We start from the raw sequence: 23,547 nt of genomic DNA, 5'->3' as shown, positions 1-23,547 counted from the left end.
TTTTTATAGATGTCTATTCTTTTTTTCTATGGATGCACTGCCCATCTCTAAGGATAGGAATTAAATTTTGTCAAGGTTTTCTCCCTTCCTTCCCTCTGTATCCTCCAAATTTCCTTTCTCTAATGTTTGTTTTGGTCTGTCTTTCATGTAAGATGCTTTCTTCAAATTTCTAGTAATTCCTTGGATGTCTATTCATATTTAAGAGTGAGGCACTAAAAGCCCAGGAAGTTCTGTATGCATGGATTTCTCTTGGGCTAGTCAGTTTCCAATAAAGAAATCTTTTATTCTACTCCCTGGAGTTGTGTGGGCAGAGTGATGATATGTCATCATTCAGGTAACCCAGAGAAAATAAGGGAGTTGGAGTCTCTCTAGTCATATGCAGACTTTTATTCAGTCCCTATCATCCTTGCCTTTAGCTGTGTTTGATGTCTGTAAGTCCAATCTGTTAGGCTCAGCCTCTCCGGAAAGGAAGCTTCTCCCCTCGGTGGTTCTGTGGTACAAATGGGCTTGCTTCTTCTTGGCATTCATCCTGTAGGAGTTCTGTTTTAGCTTTTTCTACTCTGGAAGTCAGTTACCACTTATCCAGCTGTTTTCCTCTTGCAAAAGTCTGTTGATATCTCTCAACTGCTCTCCTCTCTTAATTCTTACTGATTTATACGTCCATTTTGGTTCATTTTAGTGGGATTTCAGGAGGCAGCAAGTTAAATATATAGCTCTGTTGTCCACACTAACAGGACATACAGTGCAGCCTTTTTTTAGATCAAATGTATTTTGGTTTTTCCAGGATAAACACAGGATTAGTGGTAAGGCTGATTTGTACTCTTCTGTACTCTTTTGTACTCTTGCCTAGAAACATGGGGATATGTGTTCCCCCATTGTATTCCTTACCCCATAAGAAGGTGCTAGTAATGAGCTAGAGCTAGAGCTAGAGCTAGAGCTAGAGCTATAGTAAGGTATCTAGTCCTTTTTTCCTTGGAATCAAATATATTTGAGTTCCTAAACCTAAAATTTGAGAAGAAATAAATTTTTAATGTAAACATTACCTTTAATCACATATAAATCTCCACCTCTCTCTTTTAAGAAATAAAGGCAGTTTTTAATTCTAAATAGTATTTTTCCTATCGCTGTGAAGAATTGCCATAGAAAAATTGGGAGAGGCATAGGTTATAATTAATGAAGATTACCATGAGTTGTAGTAAACCAGGACTCAAATTTGAATAATCCCCTCTGTGGAGTTGGTGAGACAATTTACTGATATAATGAAAAGATATGATTTTTCACTCATCAGATTGGTAACAATTTTGAAGTGTAGTAATATCAAATGTTGACAAGAGTGTGGGAAAACAAGTGCTCTCATATATAGCTGACAAGAGTGGAAATTGGAATAGCCACTTTGGATGACAATTTAGCAGTATCTGTTAAGATTAAAAATGTGTATCCTCATGACCCTGTAATTTCACTTCTCTCTGCCCTTGTAAAACCTTGCACATGTGCATAGAAGGCATGTACAAGAATATTTCATTATGGCAAAAAAAAGAATGAGGCAGATTTATCGGCACTGATATAAAGAAATCTAAAAAAAAAGTCAAGTTACAGAATAATATATACATAGAGTATAATTCTATTTATGTGTAACACACATTTAAATTGGTATACACACATATATATACTATATATCATTTATTTATATATTTATTGTATATTCTGGACATTATATAATATAATGTATATTATATATAATACATGTATTTAATATACAACCATGCACCAAATGACAACATTTCAGTCAATCACAGATTGTGTATACAATGGTGGTCCCATAAGATTAGAATACTGTATTTTTATTGTACCTTTTCTATGTTTAGATATGTCTAGATTCGCAAATACTTACCATTGTGTTACAGTTGCCTATAGTATTCGATACAGTTCCATGCTGTACAGGTTTGTAGCCTAGGGTAACAGGCTATACCATATAGCCTAGGTATGTAGTAGGCTGTACCATCTAGGTTTATGTAAGTATGCTCTATGATGTTTGCATAATGATGGAATTGTCCAACAATGCATTTCACAAAACCCATTGTTTTTTTTTTTTGGTTTTTTTTTTTTGTTTGTTTGTTTGTTTGTTTTTGAGACAGAGTCTCGCTCTGTTGCCTGGGCTAGAGTGCCATGGCGTCAGCCTAGCTCACAGCAACCTCAAACTCCTGGGCTTAAGCGATCCTTCTGCCTCAGCCTCCTGAGTAGCTAGGACTACAGGCATGTGCCACCATGCCTGGCTAATTTTTTTCTATATATATAATTTTAGCTGTCCAGATCATTTCTTTCTATTTTGAATAGAGACGGGGTCTCGCTCTTGCTCAGGCTGGTCTTGAACTCCTGAGCTCAAACAATCCACCTGCCTCGGCCTCCCAGAGTGCTAGGTCACAGAACCCATTGTTAAGTGATGTATGACTATATATATACACACAGATATATATATACATACATATATAAAATATGTAAATGTCTAGAAAAATGTCTAGAAAATCTGCACCAAGCTTATAACAGTGGCTACTTCTGGGGAGGGGAATGAAATTTTAACAAGGGTGAGGCAGTCAAGGGGACCTGGCCTTTATATGTATTATCTAGATTACTTTTTACAAGAATATATTCATGTTACTTCTATAATTAAAAATAAATATAAAGAATATATAAGGCCAGATGCAGTGGCTCACGCCTGTAATCCTAGTACTTTGGGAGGTCGAGGCAGGAGGATCACTTGAGGCCAGAAGTTCAAGACCAGCCTGGGCAACATCACAAGATCCCTGTTTCTACAAAAAAAACTTTAGAAGTTAGATGTATATAGCTGAATATAAATGTTATATATTATAATTGTATATAATATTTATATAAATTATTGAATATGTCTATATTATAAATATAAGTATTTAATATTATATTATTTATTATATTATATATATAGCTGAAAATATATATACACATACACACACTCACATGTTATTGACCATTTTAAATATGCAGGGTAGCTATAAAGCAATGAGATTGATTTTCATTGGTTATACTGAAGTAGTTCAGTTCATTGCCTAGAAAACAGCTCTAACCTATTTAGAAAGCTTCTCTGATATACCCCACCTAACCTGCTTCTGCTTCTCTTTGTCAGTCCAATACTGGTCTAGGGCCTGCATGTAATCTTCTTGGATGCCAACCACTCATTCAGTCAGTTTCCTAAATGTATTCAGAGTAGCAATTGCTTGAGTAGATAAGTTTGAAAGTTCTGAATATGAGAATATTTATGTAGCTTTTTACAGTTTACAAAATATCTTTGCCTTTTTATCTTATTTGATCTTCCTAGCAACCCTGTGAATTTGGGGTTATTGTTAATTATTTACATACATAGGGAAACTTTTAGGAGTCCCTAAAACTACACCTAGGTCCGATGATTCACTAGGAGGACTCACAGGACTCAGCATATAGTTGTGCTCACAGTTGTTTCATTATAGTGAAAGGATACAAAGAAAAATCAGCAAAAAGAAAAGCACTTGGGCAAAGTCTGGAGGAAATCAGGTACAAGCGTCCAAGAATTTTCTCCCAGTGGAGTCACAGGAAGCACTTTATTCCTCCAGTAGTGGATTGTTACAGCCTGTATGAAATGTTGTCTACCAGAGAAGCTCCCCTGAGCCTAGAAGTCCAGGGCTGTCACAGGCGTCTGTCCTATAGTTATTTATTCTCTGCCTTCTACATACCAAAATTCTAGACTCCCAGAAAGAAGATAGGAATTCAGGATAAATCATATTGTTTATACAGTTTAGGCATTGTAAGCCACTCATCAGTTAGGGAATGGTGGGAACCTTTCCAAAATCTGAGTTGCCAGACACAAGCCAAGGGCCATCCTTACAAGTAGAACTTTTTAAGGACAGCTTTCTCAAGCCTGCTGTATTAACTGTTTTCTGCATAGAAACTAAGACCAAAAGAGATAAAGTGTCTTTCCTGAAGACATGTAGATAGTAAGTGTTACAATCAAGATTCAAATGCAGGCTTTTGGATTCCAAACTTTTCCTACTATATAACTTCAATCTCCATCAAATTAAGAAAAAATGATTTTATTGTGCAACTGAAGTGGTAAAATTTAATGCATAGTTCTTTGAGATGTGGAATGCTGAAACAATTTTCTTCCTGTGCCAAGTAATGCCTTCTTTCTCTCTGACCTATAACCTTTCTAGGATAACATTAAAAATCTAGAACTAGATGTCATCAATCTACAAAAGGAAAAGGAAGAATTGGTTCTTGAACTTCAGACAGCAAAGAAGGATGCCAACCAAGCTAAGTAAGAATAAAGTCAATAAATGTTATTTCAAGTCCCTACTATGTGTGAGGAGCTTTGGAGGGAATAGAGGAGTAGAAGACTCATTTACTGCCCCCAAAGGGTTTAAACCTAGTTGTGCAAAAGGAGACCTAAATACAAGGAAAGTTAAGTAATTGAGATTTTAAATAACATCTCATTTAGCCAGGTTGTGGTGGTGCACGTCTGTAGTCCTAGCTACTCTACAGGCTGAGACAGAAGGATCACTTAAGCCCAAGAGTTGGAGGTTTCAGTGAGCTATGATTGCACCACTGCACCCCAGTCTGAGTGACAGAGTGAGACTCTATTTCAGAAAAAAACTCTTAGGATGACTGTAAAAGAATGCCACAACACAGCACATGATTAGTAGCCAAATAAATTTCTTGGGCAATAATTATGTTAAGAGTTCAGAGGCAAGAAATATCAATTCAGGCTGGTATGATGAAAGAAGGCTCTGTAAAAAGTTAGTATTTTAGCTGGATTTTCAAAGATTATCAGATCTACTAGATAGCAGCTGTTTTCTTGTCCCTGCACTAATGGTAAATTACCTTGTGGATAGAATTAGTGTCCAGGTTATAGATTTCAGAATCAATCTAGCCATCCCTCATCAGTTAAGAATAATACCAAGCAAGACAGATAACCAGAACATCCTACTCTCCTTCAGACCTCTCCCTTATTGGCTATTCTACCTTCTTTTCACTCAGTGACTCTGTTTTATCTCTCTGTTGAGTCTAAAGCTCATGTTCCTAAAAGTTACGCTGGATGTCTACTTTATATCTCAAAATTGTGTTATGATCATCAGAATTATTCATTAGAGCTAAAGTGAAGTGAAATGTCTTCAAAGAACCATCCTTTGGACAGGTTTAGGGGTATATATTGAGACAGTTACGTTGTTGCATACTCAAAAAAAATTTGTTTTACTCTTTGTATTAAGCTCCTATTATTGAGGCAGTTTGGGTTGTTTGGGTGGTATTCCTTTTTTTAAGATAGCTATGTGACTAGTCACCTATTTTATATATATCAGGGTTGTGAATCTAGAAGTCTAGTATTATATCTTTTGAAGTCAGGCTTTGCCGCTGGCAGTCTTCACTTCTACAGCATCTGTGTTTAGGTTGAGTGAGCGCCGCCGCAAACGTCTCCAGGAGCTGGAGGGTCAAATGAATGATCTGAAGAAGAAACTGAATGAACAGTCTAAACTTCTGAAACTGAAGGAATCCACAGACTATACGGTCTCCAAACTGAACCAGGAGATACAGGTAATAAACTCTCATCCTTGCATTTACCCCATTGGAATTTACAAACATAGGTGTTCCATTTAGAATTATACTACAGACGTGTTTTCAGATGAGAAAGTAGTAGGCAGGGCAATTATTTCAAGTGTGTGAGTCTCCACATATGTCTGTTTTGCAGAACATCGTGCTGGTAGTCATCTAGAATCTGAATAATGAAACCTTGCTTTGACATTCAGAGTTTAATGTTAGATTCTCTGAAACCAAAAGACAAAGGCGTCTCCATATTTAGTAGTGATATTAATATCCTGATCACAATTATGATCATGTGGCATAATTTCATAAAGTAGTAGCAAGATGACAGACACCTAGAGAAAATGCTCAGTTATTGAATGTATAATTTGTAAAATCTACAAAGTGGTGGTTACAGGTTACAGGTTTGTACTGAAACCTTTAGAATACAATGGTTGCTAGGTGGATTTGTCCTTGAGGCTTAGTAGATAGTTCCTTGAAATTTCACTTATATACAGTGAATTTAGGGCTAGATTTAGCTTATAGGTACATTTTTCTTTTATTTCTTTAGAGTGTTCATTTGTATAGTTTATACTTGGAAACCCTGTATAAACATAGCAAGGGGTGTTACAAGCCTAATCAGAAAATCTTTTGGTGGCCTTCTCAGCCTAACTTTGGTTTTTCTCTCTTCTTAGTGGTAAGTTTATGCATCTGCACATCAGCCTAGAATAAAGTGCAGATGACTAATACTTGTACTGGTTTTTGTTTTTACAGATGATGAAAAACCAGCGGGTACAGTTAATGCGTCAGATGAAAGAGGATTCTGAGAAGTTTAGACAGTGGAAGCATCAAAAAGACAAAGAAGTAATGCAGTTAAAAGAAAGAGTAAGTAACTAAAGCTTCTCAAAGGCCTAGCTAATAAATCCTTCTCTGAGCTGACTAATGATGTTAATGTTTCTCTTCAAACACCTGGTGTCTCCAAAAATGTGCCATATTCATGAATTTAACAGCTTTGTATTAAATGTCTACTATGTACAAGGTGCTATCCACTAGGTACCTTGAGAAATAGAAAGATGAGTAGTATATGAGCTCTGCCCTTGAAGAATGCCTTGTCTAAAGGGGAAGATAAGACATAAGCATGGATTTCTCAACTACAAAGAATGAAAAGATCTGGACTTTAAGAATAGTATGAAATACAAAAGTAAGTAAGAGAAAGGAAAGCCCACTTCCAGTTGGAGTGAAAAGATGATAGCTGAATAGGCCCTGAATAATAAATAGGGAGGGTTTTGATAGAAATAAGTATGGGCATTCCAGATAGATGGAATGGTGGGAGCAAAGACAGAGATGACAACTTCATAGATGTATTCAAGGAATGGCAAATGGTCCAGTTGGGATGGAGTATAGCAAAAGATTCACTACGAAAGACAAGTTAAAGCTGTATTATTGAAGATCCAAGAAGTTTGAACTTCATTTTGTTAGTAGTATAAAGACTTTTAAGGTTTTTGAGAAACAAAGTGATATCAACAAAATAATGCTTTAGAAAGATATATCTGGGAGTAATATGTAGAACAAACTTTAGTATTGAGAAACTAGAGGCCAGAACACAAGAAGATATTGTATAATCCAGAAAGATCATAAGGGCCTGAAAATACACCTAACAACAGAGCACTAAAGTATATGAAGCAAACACTGAGAGAAATGAAGAAGTAGACAAATCAACAGTAATATTTGGAGACTTTAATACCTCACTTTCAATAATGACAAGAACAACTAGGCACAAGATCAGCAAGGATGTTGCAAACTTCAAGAATATAATTCCGAGGATTTTCACATCTACGTTCATAAGAACTATTGGTCTATACTTTATACACTGTGCTAGATTATAAACTAGACCTAACAGATATCTATAGAATACTCCAACCAACAACAGCAGGATATACAATCTTCCCAAGTGCACATGGAACATTCTCTAGGCTAGGCCAAAAAAGTGCCTCATTAAATTTAAAAGGATTGAAACAATGCAAAGTCTACTCTCCAACCACAATGAAATGGAATTAGAGATCAAGAGCAGAAAGAAATTTTGAAAATTCACAAATATGAGGAGTTAAACAACACAGTCCTAAATAAATAATGAGTCAAAAGGAAGTCATGGGGAAATTAGAAAATATAATACTTTGGGATGAATAAAAACAAAGACACAACATACCAAAACTTATGGAATGCAGCTAAAGCAGTGTTTAGAGGAAATTTTATAGTTGTAAATGCCTATATTAAAAATGAAGAAAGGTGGGTGCCTGTAGTCCCAGCTACTCAAGAAGCTGAGATGGGAGGATCACTTGAGCCTAGGAATTCAAGACGAGCCTAGGCAACATAGTGAGACTCCATCTCAATTAAAAAAAAGAAGAAGAAAGATCTCAAATCAATAAATTAGCCTTCTGTTTAAAACACCGAAAAAAAGAAGAGCAAACTAAACCCATAGCTAGTAGATGGAAGGAAATAGTAAAAAATTGGGGTGGAAATTAATTAATTAGAGAAGAGTAAAAATATAGAGAAAATCAATGAAACTAAATAAAAGTTGGTCCTTTGAAACAATCAACAAATACTGACAAACCTTTAGGTAGCCTTAACAAGAAAAAAGAGAGAAAATCCAAATTACTAAAATTAGGCATAAAAAAGGGACTATCACTACCAGTCTTGCATAAGGATAGGATTATAAGGGACTATGAACAACTGTATGCCAACAAATTAGATTGCCTAGATGCAATAGACAAATTCCTGGAAAGACAAAGATTACCAAAACTGACTCAAGAAGAAAGAGAAAAATCTTTGTAGACCCGTAATAAAAGATTAAATTAGTAAATTTAAAAACTCACCACAAAGAAAAGCCCAGGCACAGATGACTTCACTGGTGATTTCTATCAAACATTTAAAGAAGAAAGAATACCTATTTATCAGAAACAATGCTATCAAGAAAGTGAATAGCCAATCCATAGATTCAGAGAAAATATTTATAAATCATAGCTGATAAGAGTCTTATATCCAGAATATATAAAGAACTTTTATAAATTAAAAAAGATAACCCAGTTTTCAAATGGGCAAAGCAATAAGCACATGAGAAGGTGCCCAGTGTCATTTGCCATCAGGGAAAAGTAAATCAAAACCACAGTGAGATATAATTTCATACCCACTGGGATGGCTATAATTAAAAAGACAGGTAGTAATAAGTGTTGATAAGAATGTGAAGAAATTGCAACCTCATACGTTGCTGGTGGGATGTGTAAATGGTACAGCTGCTTTAGCAGTTGGGCAGTTCTTCAAGGGGATAAATAAAAACATAGAGGGTACCATATCATCCAGCAATCCCACTCTTAGTTCTGTCTACTCAGGAAGATATGAAAACATGTCATGTAAAAACCTGTACACAGATGTTTATAGAACAGTATTCATAATAGCCAAAAATTGGAAAAACCCAAACATCTATCAACTGATCATTTATCAATGGAATAATAAAATGTAGTGTATCCATGCAATGGAATTTTATTCAGCCATAGAAAGGAATGAAGCACTGATACATGCTACATACAACACTGATGAACCTTGAAAACATTATGCTAAGTGAAAGAAGCCAGTCACAAAATACCACATATTATAGGATTACATTTATATGAAACGTCCAGAATAGACAAATCTATGGAGACAAAAAATAGATTAGTGGTTGTCTAGGGCTTTGGGGGTGGGGTGATAGCTAAAGGGTGTGAGATTTCTTTTTGTAATAATAAAAATGTTTTAAATTGAATATGATGATGGTCATATCAACTCTGTGAATATACCAAAAACCCCTGAATCATGTACTTTAAATGGGTAAATTGTATGGTATGTGAATTATATTTCAATAAAACTGTTAAGAAAAACAAAAGAAGAAGGATGACCTCTATGAAGTGATGATAACTTTGCATTGTACAGGAATATATATTCCACATTGACAAGGATCTTGGTTTTGTTCACTTATGTGTTCCCAATGGCTAGAACAGCAACTGGCATATAGTGGCACTCAATTAATGTTTATTGAATGATTTTAATGATAATTAATGCAAAACCTGCCTTTGGAAAAAATGTAAAAGAATGTAGAACATCAAAAAGTTTACTTCAGGGTTTTGAGAGACTGGAAAGTCAAAGGAAACAGCCAGTTTGAAGAGACAAAGTTGCTTTTAGGAGAATAACCTTTGGGATAGAGAGACCTAAAAATATTGGATGATGTTGGTTTAGAGTTCAAGGGAGAGGTTGGGCTGGACTTAACAATTAGAGAGTCATCTGCCTAGAAGTGAAAATTGAAACGTTGGGAAAATATATAGAAAAAGAAGGCTAAGAAGAGAATCTCTTTATTTCATGTATAAGAAAATGAAAAGATGACAATGAAGATTATAGGGTACAAAAAGAATTAGGATGGTGTGGGAAGGTTATCAGTAGTGCTAATGATGCTGAGAGAGAAGGCAAAGAAGATAGAGACTGTAAAAAGACCATTGAATTTAATAAATAGGAGATTCCAGGACAATAGCAGGAACTATTTACAAGGGGATTATAGAGTAAACAATAACGACCAGTGGAAGCACTAAACATAAACCTTTCTTTCAAGAAGTTTGGTGGTGAGGAGAGTGTTGGGTTTTCTCTTTTCACTGGACTCAGTCTCTTAGCTGTGTTTCTTTAATTCCCTTGACTTCTCATATCAAGGTACATCATATTTTATTATAATTGTACTGCATGTTGTTTGTATTCTCTAGCAATCTCTGTAATAGTAACCATGTCATGCTCATCTCTGTCTCCCAGACACCTAGCATAGTGCCTAGCATGTGGTAGATGGCCCACTAATATTATACTGGTTGAATGAAATTAATTGTCCTATTATGCTGGCAAAGACATGATGAAAATGGGTAACCATGCATTCCAGATTGGATAAGGAACAAGGGAATCTGGAAGGAGCCTACTGGATTAATAGACTAGGGAAGGGGCCAAGAAATCAAAGCAGTTAAATATTGTGTGCTCATTTGAAACAAGTGATATCCCATAGTATTTCTTGTTCTTTATCTTTAATTTCTGGACAGAGAGAATATATTCAGTAATGACTTGGTTTTGTTTAGGAATGAAAAACCTCTTCTTGGCTGGGCGTGGTGGCTCATGCCTATAATTCTAGCACTCTGGGAGGCCGAGGCGGGAGGATCGCTTGAGGTCAGGAGTTTGAGACCAGCCTGAGCAAGAGCAAGACCCTGTCTCTACTAAAAATAGAAAGAAATTAGCCAGGCGTGGTGGTGCGCACCTGTAGTCCCAGCTACTTGGGAAGCTGAGACAGGAGCATCGCTTGAGCCCAGGAGTTTGAGGCTGCTGTGAACTAGACTGATGCCATGGCACTCTAGCCCGAGTGACAGAACAAGACTCTGTCTCAAAAAAAAAAAAAAAAAGAAAGAAAAGAAAAGGAAAACCTTTTCTTTAGCTGCAGGCTACTTTAATTTTATAAGTGGTTGGCTATATGGTAGGCTTTCTCCTTTTTGCCAGCTAATTTGAAGGGACAAAGTTGCTTTTAGGAGAATAACCTTCGGGATGGAAAGACCCTGGTTTTATGATGGGATGGACTGATAGGGTTGTGGGGGGGAAATACTGGTCTATTTTGGAGGCAACTTGAGTCTCAGCTTTATCAATAACTATGTGGAAGGGACTATTCATTAGATGATCTTTAAGGTTCCACCCAGGTCTCACATTCTATGACATTATTTCTAACAATTAACTTGTGACTAAGACTTCAAGAATTTGGCCACAGAAATAAGCCAAAGAGGAAAACAACCACCCCTCTACATAAAAGCACTGTTTCTAGAGCTACCAGTTCTTGACTGTGATAGGAGAAGATGAAGGCAGCTCACTGTATTGTATTTAGCCTTATATATCAAGGATGTCTTGAGAGACTCCTTAGTTGTAGTATAAGGTTTTATTTTAGGTAGCTGAGAAGCAATTAAGGTCTGACTTTTTTCTTGTCAGGACCGTAAGAGGCAATATGAGCTGCTCAAACTTGAAAGAAACTTCCAGAAACAATCCAATGTGCTCAGACGTAAAACTGAGGAGGTAAGAAAATTCCATCTCCTGGGTCAAGTGTATTGTCATCTTCAGGCTCAGATGCTGGCAAAGTAATATCCCTTAAATGAGCAAGTTCCTAAGAAACCAGGGATGCTAATCTTCACTAGCAGGCTGGGTGCAATAGCTCACGCCTGTAATCCTAGCACTTTGGGAGGCCAAGGCAGGAGGATCACTTGAGGCCAGGAGTTCAAGACCAGCCTGGGCAGCATAACGAAACCCCATCTCTACAAAAAATTTTTAAAAAATTAGTCAGGTACAGTGGCATGTACCTGTGGTCATAACCTAACTACTTGGGAGGCTAAGAGAGGATCACTTGAACCCAGGAGTTTGAGGTTACAGTGAGCTATGATCATGCCACTGCACTCTAGCTGGGTGACAAAATGAGACCCTGTCTCTAAAAAAAAAAAAAATTACTATGTGCCACTTTTATTTAGGCAGCAGCTGCCAACAAGCGTCTCAAGGATGCTCTTCAGAAACAACGGGAGGTGGCAGATAAGCGGAAAGAGACTCAGAGCCGTGGAATGGAAGGCACTGCAGCTCGAGTGAAGGTATGGACAACTTGAACTGCCATTTCTCTTGTGTACACTGGGAATAGGAAAAAGTGGGAAATGGCTTTTTTTGGTTTAGAAGTAAACACTACAAAATCTAAAGTTCTACCTGAAAGCCTTATTTCCTAAAGACATGAATGTCTTTGAACTATTGTTGAAGATCAAGAGTATAGAATCCTTTCTAGCCTGCCCCTGTTGAGGTTCGGTTATGTTTTTTTAATAGCTTTATTGAGTTATAATTGACATATAATAAATTATACATATTTAAAGCATACAGTCTGATGAATTTAGACACATATATGGGCCCATGAAATCATCACTGCAATCAAGATAATGACAATATCTATCATCACCAAAACTTTCTTTGTATCCCTTTGTTATCCCTCCCTCCCCTCCTTGGCCTACCCCTCTACTCCCCATTCTGGGCAATGGTTGAACCATTGAGAGGTTCCAGGCAACCATTAATCTTCTTTCTGTCACTATATATCTGTTTTCATTTTTCTAGAATTTTATAAAAATGGAATCATACAGTATAATTTTTCTGGCTTATTTTATTCACAATTATTTTGAGATTCATCCATGTGGTTGCATATATCATAACTTCTTTTTATTGCTGAGTGGCATCCCGTTCATTGTGTGGCTATACTATAATTTGTTTATACATTCACCTGTTGATATGGGCATTTGGGTTGTTTGCAGTTTGGGGCTACTACAAATATGATACTGAACCTTTATGTACAAGTCTTTTTATGGACATATGCTTTTTATTTCTTTTGGGTAGATAGCAAGGAGTAGATGGTTTTCTTGTATGGTAGGTGTGTGTTTTAACTTTTAAGCAGCTGCCAAACTGTTTTCCAAAGTGGCTGTACCATTTTACATTCCTACTAACAATATATGAGGGTTCTAGTTGCTGCATATTCTTGCCAATACTTAATATAATCCATCTTTTAAATTTTAGCTATTCTGTGTGGATGGGTAGTGGTACATCATTGTGGTTTTAATTTCATTGCCTAATGACTAGTGATGTTGAGCATCTTTTCGTGTACTTATTTGCCATATGTATGTTCTCTTTTGTGAAGTATCTGTTCAAATGTTTTCCCCCATCTTTTTTGTGTATTTTTTTCTTGTTAATACTTTCTCTTTTTTTATTTCAAAATATTAAGGGGCCAGGCACAGTGGCTCGTGCCTGTAATCCTAGCAGCACTCTGGGAGGCCAAGGCAGGAGGATTGCCTGAGGCCTGGAGTTCTAGACTAGCCTGAGCAAGAGCAAGACCCCGTCTCTACTAAAAATAGAAAAATTAGCTGGTCATGGTGGCGCAGGCCTGTAGTCCCAGCTACTTGGGAGGCTGAGGCAGGAGGATCCCTTGAGCCCAGAGTTGGAGGTTACAGTGAGCTATGAGGACACCACTGCACTCTAATCAGGGTGACAGAGCAAAACTCTGACTCAGAAAAATATATATTAAGGAGGTACAAATGTTTTTGTTACATGGATACCTTTTATAATGCTTAAGTGAGGACTTTTGGGGTGTCCATCACTAGAATAGTGTTTGTTGTACCTATCTTTTAATTGAGTTGTTTGATTTTTTTTTTTAGACAGAGTCTCACTCTATTGCCTGAGCTAGAGTGACATGTCATCAGCCTAGGTCACAGCAATCTCAAATTCCTAGGCTCAAGCAATCCTTCTGCCTCAGCCTCCCGAGTAGTTGGGACTACAGGCAGGCACCACCATGCCCCGCTAGTTATATACATACATATATATATTTTTTTTTTGGTTGTCCAGCTACTTTATTCCTATTTTTTTAGTAGAGACGTGGTCTTGTTCTTGCTCAGGCTGGTCTCGAACTCCCGAGCTCAAACGATCCACCTGCCTCAGCCTCCCAAAGTGCTAGAATTACAGGCGTGAGTCACCGCACCCCGCCTGGATTTTTTCTTATTAGAATTCTTTGTATATTTTAGATATATCCAACAGAGGACTTCTGTTTTGCAAGTATTTTCTCCTGGGCTGTGGCTTGCCTTTTAAATTTGTAATAGTGTCTTTTGAAGAACAAAGCTTTATTATTTTGTTGCCATCCAATTTATTAACATTTTTTCTTTTATAGTTCATGGTTTTGTGTACTGTTTAAGAAATCTTTGCCAAACTCATGGTCACTAAGATTTCCTCCTAAGTTTTCTTCTAAAAGTTGTGTATTTTGAAGCTTTACATTTATTTAGGTCTATACTTCCTTCTGACTTGAAACCTTTATCAAAATCAAATGATCATAGATCTATTTCTAGATTCTATTTCATTGATCTACATGTGTACTTTTATGCCAATGCCAAAATGTCTTCAATAGAGTTGCTTTATAAGAAGTCCTGAAGTCAGGCAATATAAGTCCTCCAAAGTTGTTCTTTTTCAAAATTGTTTTGGAAAAACTGGGTCTTTTTATATTTCCATAAAAATTTTAGAATCAGCTTGTCAATATCTACAAAAAACCTTGCTGGGAGTTTGATTAGGATTGCATCGAATTTATAGATCAATTTGAAGAGTATTAACATCTTAAGAATATTGAGTCTCTAGATCTATAAATACAGTACATCTCTCCATTTATTTGGGTTTTTAATTTCTCTCAGCAGTGTTTTAGTTTTTAGTGCACAAGTGTTGCATATCTTTTCTCAAACATATCCCTAAGTATTTTATATTTTTATGATATTGGAAATGGTATTTTTTTCATTTCCAATTGTTTGGACACACTTGTTGGTTATCATAGCTTTTTTGTAGAGTCCTTAGTATTTTCTATATAGATGATCATGCCATCTGTAAATAGGGACAATTTTATGTTTTCTCTTCAATGCTGTGCTTTTTTTTTAACCTCTGTCTTGCCTTACGGCACTTGCTAGGACCTCCAGTACAATATTAAATAGAATAGGTAAGAAACTACATCCTTGCTTTGTTCTCAATCCTGGAGAGAAAGCATTCAGTCTTTCCCTGTAAAGTATGATATTTGCTATAGATTTTTGTATATGTCCTTTATCAGGTTGAAGAAGTTCCTATTTATTCCTAGTTTGCTAAAATTTTTATTATGACTTGAGGTTGGGTTTTTTCAGAACCTTTTTTTTTTCTATTTAGATAATCTTAAAGTTAGTTGGTTTATTTGTTTTTAGTCTGTTGGTGTGACAAATGAAATTGATTTTTTTCCCCAATTTATTAAGACATAACTGACAGATGGTAAAATTTACCCTTTTATTGTACAGTTCTGTGAGCTTTGACAACATACACAGTTGTGTAACCACTGCAACAATCAAGATACAGAATAGTTCATTTATCCCAAAAAATTCTCCATACCACTTTGTAATCAAACTCCTCCCATATCACTGGCCCTTGGCAAAGACTGAGCTATATTCTGTCATTATTGTTTTCCCTTTCTATAAGTGTCATCTAAATAGAAACATACAATATGGCTTCTTTCACTTGGCATATGCATTTGAGATTCATTCATGTTGTGCGTGTCAGTAATTTGTGCCATCTTTTTTTTTGTTCAGTAGTATTTCATTGTATAGACATACCATAGTTTGTTTATTCATTCACCTGTTGAGGGATATATTGGAATTTTTGTTCTACTTTTTGGCAATTATGAATAAAACTGCTATTGAAAACTTCACATACAGGTTTCTGTATGAATAGTAATTATTTCACTTGGGTAAATATCTACGTGTGGGATTTCTGAGTCATATGGTAAGTATATGCTTAACTTTATAAGAAACTGCAAAGTTGTTTATCCAGTTGTTCATTGCTGATATATAGAAATACAATTTATTTTTCTATGTTAACTTTTATCTTATGACTTTACTGGACTACTAGCTTTTTTGTAGATTCTTTGGGATTTTCTATGTAGACAATCATGCTGTCTATAAATGCAATTTATTTCTTCCTTTCTAATCTGTATGTCTTTCATTTATTCTACTTGCTCTATTGCATTGGCTAGGACCTTCAAGATGATGTTGAGTAGGAATGGTAAGAGTAGACATCCTTCTGTTCTTTCTAATCTTAGAGGGAAACATTCAGTATTTCATTGTTAGCTATGATGTTAACTGTAGTTAAATTTTTTCAAATACTTTTTGTCTCTACTTTCTTGATTTGGTAAATTACTTTTATTGATGGTCAAATGTGGAAACAGCCTTGCATTTCTTGAATAAATTTCATTTGATCATGATGTATAATCCTTTTTATATATTGTTAAATTCAATAATACATAAAATAAAAAATTTTGTTTAAAATTTTTGCATCTCATCATCATCCGAAAGCCTGCCTTGCAAAGAGAAAGTAGGCCAAGTGGTATTTTGTCATTACATATTCCCCATTTTTTAAACTAGAAATGAACCAGGCTGTGCTTATCTTTGACACTAAAACCCTCTGGAGGAAGTACCCTCTTATGAGTCTTTCATGGAGGAAGAAAGTTTTAAGGAACCTTTGATTAACCTTAAGAAAAGACAATTCAGGCCAGGCGTGGTATCTCATGCCTATAATCCTAGCACTCTGGGAGGCTGAGGCGGGAGGATCACTTGAGCTCAGGAGTTCAAGACTAGCCTGAGCAAGAGTGAGACCCTCTCTCTACTAAAAATAGAAATAAATTTGCCAGACAACTAAAAATAGAAAAAAAATTAGCCAGGCGTGGTGGCACATGCCTGTAGTCCCAGCTATTCGGGAGGCTAAAGCAGGAGGATCACTTTAGCCCAGGAGCTTGAGGTTGCTGTGAGCTAGGCTGACTCTATGGCACTCTAGCTGGGGCAACAGAGCAAGACTCTGTGTCTCAAAGAAGATTAAAAAAAAAAAGAAAAGACAATTCAGAGAAAACAAGAAAGCTGTCTTCAAATATATAAAAGGCTGTCATGTGGAAGAGGGAACAAACTTGAACTGTGTTGTTCCATATTGGAACATGTGGGTTGAAATTTCCAAATTATAAAGAGAGAGCTGTCAACCCAATCTAAGGTGGAATTTTTTTAAAGGGAGGGCTATTTTGGGAAAATTAGACTTTGCTGTTGTTGCCCATGTGTATGAGGTTTATGTATATTAAATTTGTGGACTTTTTTAAACCAAAAACATAAGTTTTTTGCATCTGTGTTCATGAGGGATATTAGTCTGTAGTTTTTGTAATGTCTTTGTCTGGTTTGGCTATCAAAGTAATGCTAGCCTCAGCATGAGTCGGGAAGTGGTCTTTCCTTTTCAGTTGTCTGGAAGACTGTGTTTCTTCCTTAAAAGTTTGATAGAATTCACCAGTAAAGCCGTTTGGACCAGGAGAGATTTTTGTTTGCTTGTTTATTTTTGCTTTTGGGGTAGAGGAGTGTTAACTAATATTTAATTTAAAAATAGACATACGGTTGTTCAAGTTTTTATGTTTCTTCTTGAGTAAGCTTTGGTAGTTTGTGTGTTTCAGAGAACTTGTCCATTTCATCTAAGTTGTCAAATTTATTGGCATAAAGTTGTTCATCATAATCCCTTATCCTTCTAATATCTTTAAAATCTGTAGTGATGTTATCTATCTCATTTCTATTATTATTGATATTTTGTTGTCTTCTTTTTCCTAATCAGTCCAGTTTATCAAAGAACCAACTCATTCTTACAAATGTTTAAAATGGTAAATTTTATGTATATTTTAACACAATAAAAAACTGCCCCCAAAACTCCCAGTTCAATAATTTCCACTCTGATCTTTATTATTTCTTTACTTTTTCTTACTTTGGATTTATTTTGCTCTTATTCTTTTAGTTTCTTAAGGAAGAAACTGAATTGCCCACTGGTGACTTGGATAGGCAGGCAGGACCCAGAGCTCCCGGGACACGAGAGTGGTACAGGGAAACTGCGGCCCCTCCCCTCTCATAGCAACCAGAAGAGTGCTCTGTGCCGACAAGCCTATTGCTCAGCGGCAGGGGAGCTTCCCAGCCAAGCCAACTGCTGAGGGGAGGAGCTGCTGCAGCAGCATTTTGTGGAATCAACTGCTGGCAGCTTGGACAGGCGGGCAGGACCCGGTGCCCCCAGGTCACAAGAGCAGTGCAGGGAGACCACGGCCCCTTCCTCCCCGTAACAACCACGAGAGTGCTAAGAAGCCTCTTTCTCTGTGGTGGGGGATATTCCCGGCCGAGCCACCACTGCAGCTGGGTAACCTGAGAGGTTCATCAAACCTGCTAAAGCACCCCAAAGGCAACTCAGGACCAGCACTCCTCTCCCTGGCACAGTCAGGGACTGATCTTCGCGGACTCCAAGATAAGTCCACAAGGCAGCCCTAGCACTCTTAGCTCTCAATTGAGAGGCCTGAGGAGAAGGAACCAAGCAAAAGAACTCCAGAAGTATGACATACCAAAGCAAAAGGGCACCCCCAAAAGAAAACAATAACTCCTTACCAATGGTTACCAACCTAAACAAAAAGATTAAAATGACAGATGAAGAATTTTCAATATGGATTGTAAGTAAGCTCAGTGAAATACAAGAGAAAATAGAAACCCAACACAAAGAAGTCTTATGAACATTGCAGGAAATGAATGAAAAATTCTCTAAAGAAACTGAATTATTAGAGAAAATCCAAACAGAACTTCTGGAAATGAAATATTAATTCAAGAATTTACAAAACATAGTGGAAAGCCTTAAGAATAGGCTAGATCAGGCAGAAGAAAGAATCTCAGAGCTTGAAGATAACACTTTGAGCTAAACAAGTCAGTTGAAGAGAAAGAACACAGAAATAAGAGGAACAGACAAAGCCCTACAAGCAATGTGGGATTATGCAAAGAGGCCAGACTTAAGAATCATAAGCATCCCTGAGAGCAAAGAAGAAAATACACAAGGGTTGAAAAAATTGTTTGAACGGAGAATCAAGGAAGATTTCCTTGGCCTTGCTTGAAACATACATATCTAGACAAGAAGCTCAAAGGACTCCTGGGAGATTCGTCAGAAAGAGGCAATAACCATGACACATAGTCATTAGACTTGCCAAAGTAAACATGAAAAGAGGCAGGAAAGTGAAAAAATCAGGTAACTTACAAAGAAAAACTTGTCAGAATAACTGCAGACTTCTCAACTGAGACCTTACAAGCCAGAAGGAATTGGGGCCCCATTCTCAGTCTTCTAAAACACAATAATGGCCATCCTAGAATTTTATATCCTGCAAAACTAAGTTTCTTATATGAGGGAGTAATAAAGACCTCAGACAAGCAAACACTGAGGGAATTTGTCAAGACCAGACCTATCCTGCAAGAAGTACTTAAACCGTGTTATACAATCAACACAATAGACACCCACCAGTGTACAATCACTCAAAAGATAAAGATCAGAGCCCAGATACCACAATGGCTCAGGAGGTAAAAGAGCAATAAAGTTGTACTCAACAGAATGAACAGAATCCACTCCACTTATCAATTCTTTCAATAAATGTGAATGGCTTGAACTTCTCACTCAAGAGACATAGGTTGGCTGAATGGATAAAAAAAATACAAGCCAAGTATCTGCTATATCCAAGAAACACATCTAACCCAAAAGGAGTCATTCAGACTCAAGGTGAAGGGATGGAAAACAATATTCCATACAAATGGAAACCAAAAAAAGCTGATGTGGCCATTCTGATATCAGATAACATAGAGTTCAAATCAACAAAAATAAAGAAACACAAAGATGGTCATTATATAATGGTAAAGGGAACCATTCAACAAGAAGACATAACAATTCTAAATATTTATGTACCTAACACAGGAGCACCCAGATACATAAAGCAAATCCTACTTAATCTAAACAAAATGATAAACAGCAGCACTGTAATAGCCAGGGACTTCAACACCCCATTGACAGAACAGGACAGATCTTCCAAACAGAAAATACACAAACAATGGACTTAAACAGAACTCTAGAACAAATGGGCCTAACAGACATCTATAGAACATTCTACCCCAAAACCACTGAATATACTTCTTCTCATCAGTTCATGGAACACTCTCTAAGATTGATCATATCCTAGGTCACAAAACATGTCTCAACAAATTTTTAGAAAGTAGAAATTATACCATGTATCTTCTCAGACCACAGCAGAATAAAATTAGAAATCAACTCCAACAGAAACACTCATCTACATACAAAGTCATGGAAATGAAGCAACCTACTGCTGAATGATAGCTGGGTTAAGGAGGAAATTAAGATGGAAATCAAAAGATTCTTCAAACTAAATGATAAAGGGGACACAAGTTATCGAAATCTATGGCATACCACTAAAGCAGTCCTGAGAGAAAAATTCATAGCCCTAACTGCCTACATCAAAAAGACAGAAAGATCACAAATCAACAATTTAATGAATCATCTCAAGGAACTGGAAAAGGAAGAGAAAACCAATCCCAAACCCAGCAGAAGAGAAGAAATAACCAAGATTAGAGCAGAGCTAAATGAAATTGATAACAAAAGAATGATACAGAAGATTAATGAAACAAAAAGTAATTCTTTGAAAAGATAAGCAAAATTGACAGGCCTCAAGCTAGATTAACCAGAAGCAGAAAAGAAAGGACTCTAATAAGCTCAATCAGAAATGAAAAAGGAGAAATCACAACTCATACCCTGGAAATATAAAATAATATCAATGAATACTATAAAAATCTTTTCTAATATAAGTATTCAGTGCTATAAATGTCCCCTAAGTACTTCTTTAATAACAACATCCCACAAATTTTCATAGTGTTATGTTTTCATTTTATTTTAATTCAAAGTACATTGTAATAAAATGCATTCTGATTTTTCTATTGATTTCCTCTGACTCATGGGTTATTTAGAATTGTGTTATTTGGTTTCCAAATCTTTGGGGATTTTTTTCAAATGTCTTTTTATTATAGGTTTCCAATTTAATTTTGTCATGGTCAGAGGATATACATTTTATAACTTGAATCCTTTGGAACATATTGAGACTTATTTTATGGCCCAGAATATGGTCAATTTTGGTGAATGTTCTATGTGTGCTTGAGAAGAATATATACTCTGCTGTTGTTGGATGGAGTGTTCTATAAATGTTGAGCTGACTGATTGTTCTGTTCACTTCTACTGTATCCTTGATGATTTTCTGCCTACTTGTCTTACCAATTATTGGAAAAAACAGGTATTTTTCCTTGGAGTTCTGTTTTTGCCTCATGTATTTTGAAGCTCTATTAGTATGGGCATAAGCATTTAGGATTAATTGACCTGTTTCTTATTATAAAATGACCTTATTTATCCCTAGTAATATCCTTTGTTCTAAAATCCACTTTGTCTAATATTATTATAGTCCCTCCATCTTTCTTCTGATTAGTATTAAGGTGGTATTTTTTGACCCTTTTAATTTTAACATATTTGTGCCTTTTTTTTTTTTTGTAGAAGTTAGTCTCCCTATGTTGCTCAGGCTGGTCTTGAACTACTGGCCTCAAACAATCCCCCTGCCTTGGCCTCCCAAAGTGCTGGGATTGTAGGTGCAAGCCACCATACCCAGTCTGCCTTCATTTTTAAAGTGTCTTTCTTATAGGCAGCATATATGGAGTCAAGCATTTTTAATCCAATTTAAAAATCTCTGCATTTTATTAAATAATTACCATTTACATTTAATGTGATGATTATGGGTAGGTTTGAGCCTCTCATCTTGCTATTCATTTTCTATTTGTCTAATCTGTTCTTCATTTTCTTTTTCCTTGTTTTCTGCCCTTTTTTGGATCAATTGAGAATTTTTATGATTCCATATTATGTTCTTTGTTTACTTATGTGTTTTTATTTCATGTATTCTGGTACTTTGTTATTAAAGTTATAAACATTAAGGATTATGTTCTCTTGAACAATTAACTCCCTTATTATGATTAATTTTTTTCTCCTCAGTAGTATTTTTCATAGGAATTCTGCTTTATCTGATATTGATATATCCATTCTAGCTTTCTTTTGATTAGTATTAGCATGGTATAATTTCATCAAAAGTGGAAATATTCTCAGGGATGGTTACTGTTTTAAAAAGTGAACTTAGTGAATTTTATTTTATTTTAGTAAAAATCCCATTCATCTACTTTAAAAATTAAGAATGGTTTTCTATTTATTAAATAGGACAGGCATGGTAGCTCACACCAGTAATCCTAGCGGTTTGCGTAGTGGAGGTGGGAGGATTGCTTGAGGCCAGGAGTTTGAGACCACCCTAGACATCACAGGGAAACTCATCTCTACAAAAAATAGAAAACATTAGTGGACACGGTAGCATGTGCCTGTAGTCCCAGCTACTCAGGAGGCTGAGGCAGGAGGATCACCTGAGCCCAGGAGTTTGAGGTTGCTGTGAGCCATGATCAGGCAACTGAATTCCAGCCTGGGTGACAGAGTGAGACACTATATCTAAAAATAAATAAATAATAAAAATAAAATTTTAAAAATAGAATTGATAATAAAAATATTCTTCAATTCAAAATCATAAACTAGTTAGGGGCAAAGAACAAATGTTAAGGAGAAAATAAAGAACAGGACACATAAAAATGCGAGGATATCTGGAGAAAGTCTCTTTCTCGTGACTTTTTAGGATATTAAAGGCTCTAAGAGAGGTCCTGACATCTTTGGTGAGTATAAGTATGAATGGAAATCGCACTGCTAGTTATCTGGGCTCTAGTCCAAATGAAATTAACTCTGGAGCTGAATCTAGCCCATGGACCAGTGATTCCTCATCCCTAACCCAGACATCACTGATTTCTCTTCTAGAATTGGCTTGGAAATGAAATTGAGGTAATGGTGAGTACTGAAGAAGCCAAACGTCATCTGAATGACCTTCTTGAAGACAGAAAGATCCTGGCTCAGGATTTGGCTCAACTCAAAGAAAAAAAAGAATCTGGGGAGAATCCACCTCCTAAACTCCGGGTAAGTGCCTTTATGAAAGAAAAAATGTTACCAATAATCAGACTCTGCATTCCCCAGAAATCCTCACCACTTTGAAGGATTACTTTCCTTTTAGTACTTCACCCTTGTTCCCACTATTCTTCTTTACAGAGGCGGACATTCTCACTTGCTGAAGTGCGTGGTCAAGTTTCAGAGTCAGAGGATTCTATTACAAAGCAGATTGAAAGCCTAGAGACTGAAATGGAACTCAGGTAAGGGGACTATCACTAAGGCATTATAAAAACTTACTCCTAGAATCAAAAATAGAACCCATTGAGGCCAGGCTTGGTGGCTCATGCCTGTAATGCTAGTGCTCTGGGAGGCCAAGGTGGGAGGATCACTTGAGCTCAAGAGTTCAAGATCAGCCTGAGCAAGAGCAAGACCCCGCCTCTACTAAAAAAAAGAAAAAAGAAAAAATTAGGCAGGCAACTAAAA

The 23,547-nt window shown here is 36.4% G+C and overlaps 1 protein-coding gene across 5 annotated transcripts in view; it reads left to right on the top strand.

Moving 5' to 3' along the window:
* Window positions 1-23,547, top strand: part of KIF4A (kinesin family member 4A) — a 119,338-nt gene that overhangs the window by 76,583 nt on the left and 19,208 nt on the right. For all 5 annotated transcript variants that reach the window (XM_045538689.1, XM_045538690.1, XM_045538692.1 and 2 more), the window contains 7 exons: window positions 4,218-4,321; window positions 5,448-5,592; window positions 6,352-6,462; window positions 11,602-11,685; window positions 12,132-12,245; window positions 22,939-23,094; window positions 23,224-23,324. In XM_045538689.1, coding sequence (XP_045394645.1) covers window positions 4,218-4,321; window positions 5,448-5,592; window positions 6,352-6,462; window positions 11,602-11,685; window positions 12,132-12,245; window positions 22,939-23,094; window positions 23,224-23,324 — 815 coding nt within the window. The remainder of the gene's footprint in view (window positions 1-4,217; window positions 4,322-5,447; window positions 5,593-6,351; window positions 6,463-11,601; window positions 11,686-12,131; window positions 12,246-22,938; window positions 23,095-23,223; window positions 23,325-23,547) is intronic.

The sequence above is a fragment of the Lemur catta genome, chromosome X, assembly GCF_020740605.2.
Source record: "Lemur catta isolate mLemCat1 chromosome X, mLemCat1.pri, whole genome shotgun sequence".
NCBI classification, from domain to species: Eukaryota; Metazoa; Chordata; class Mammalia; order Primates; family Lemuridae; genus Lemur; species Lemur catta.
This window is presented reverse-complemented; position numbering and strand designations above follow the sequence as displayed.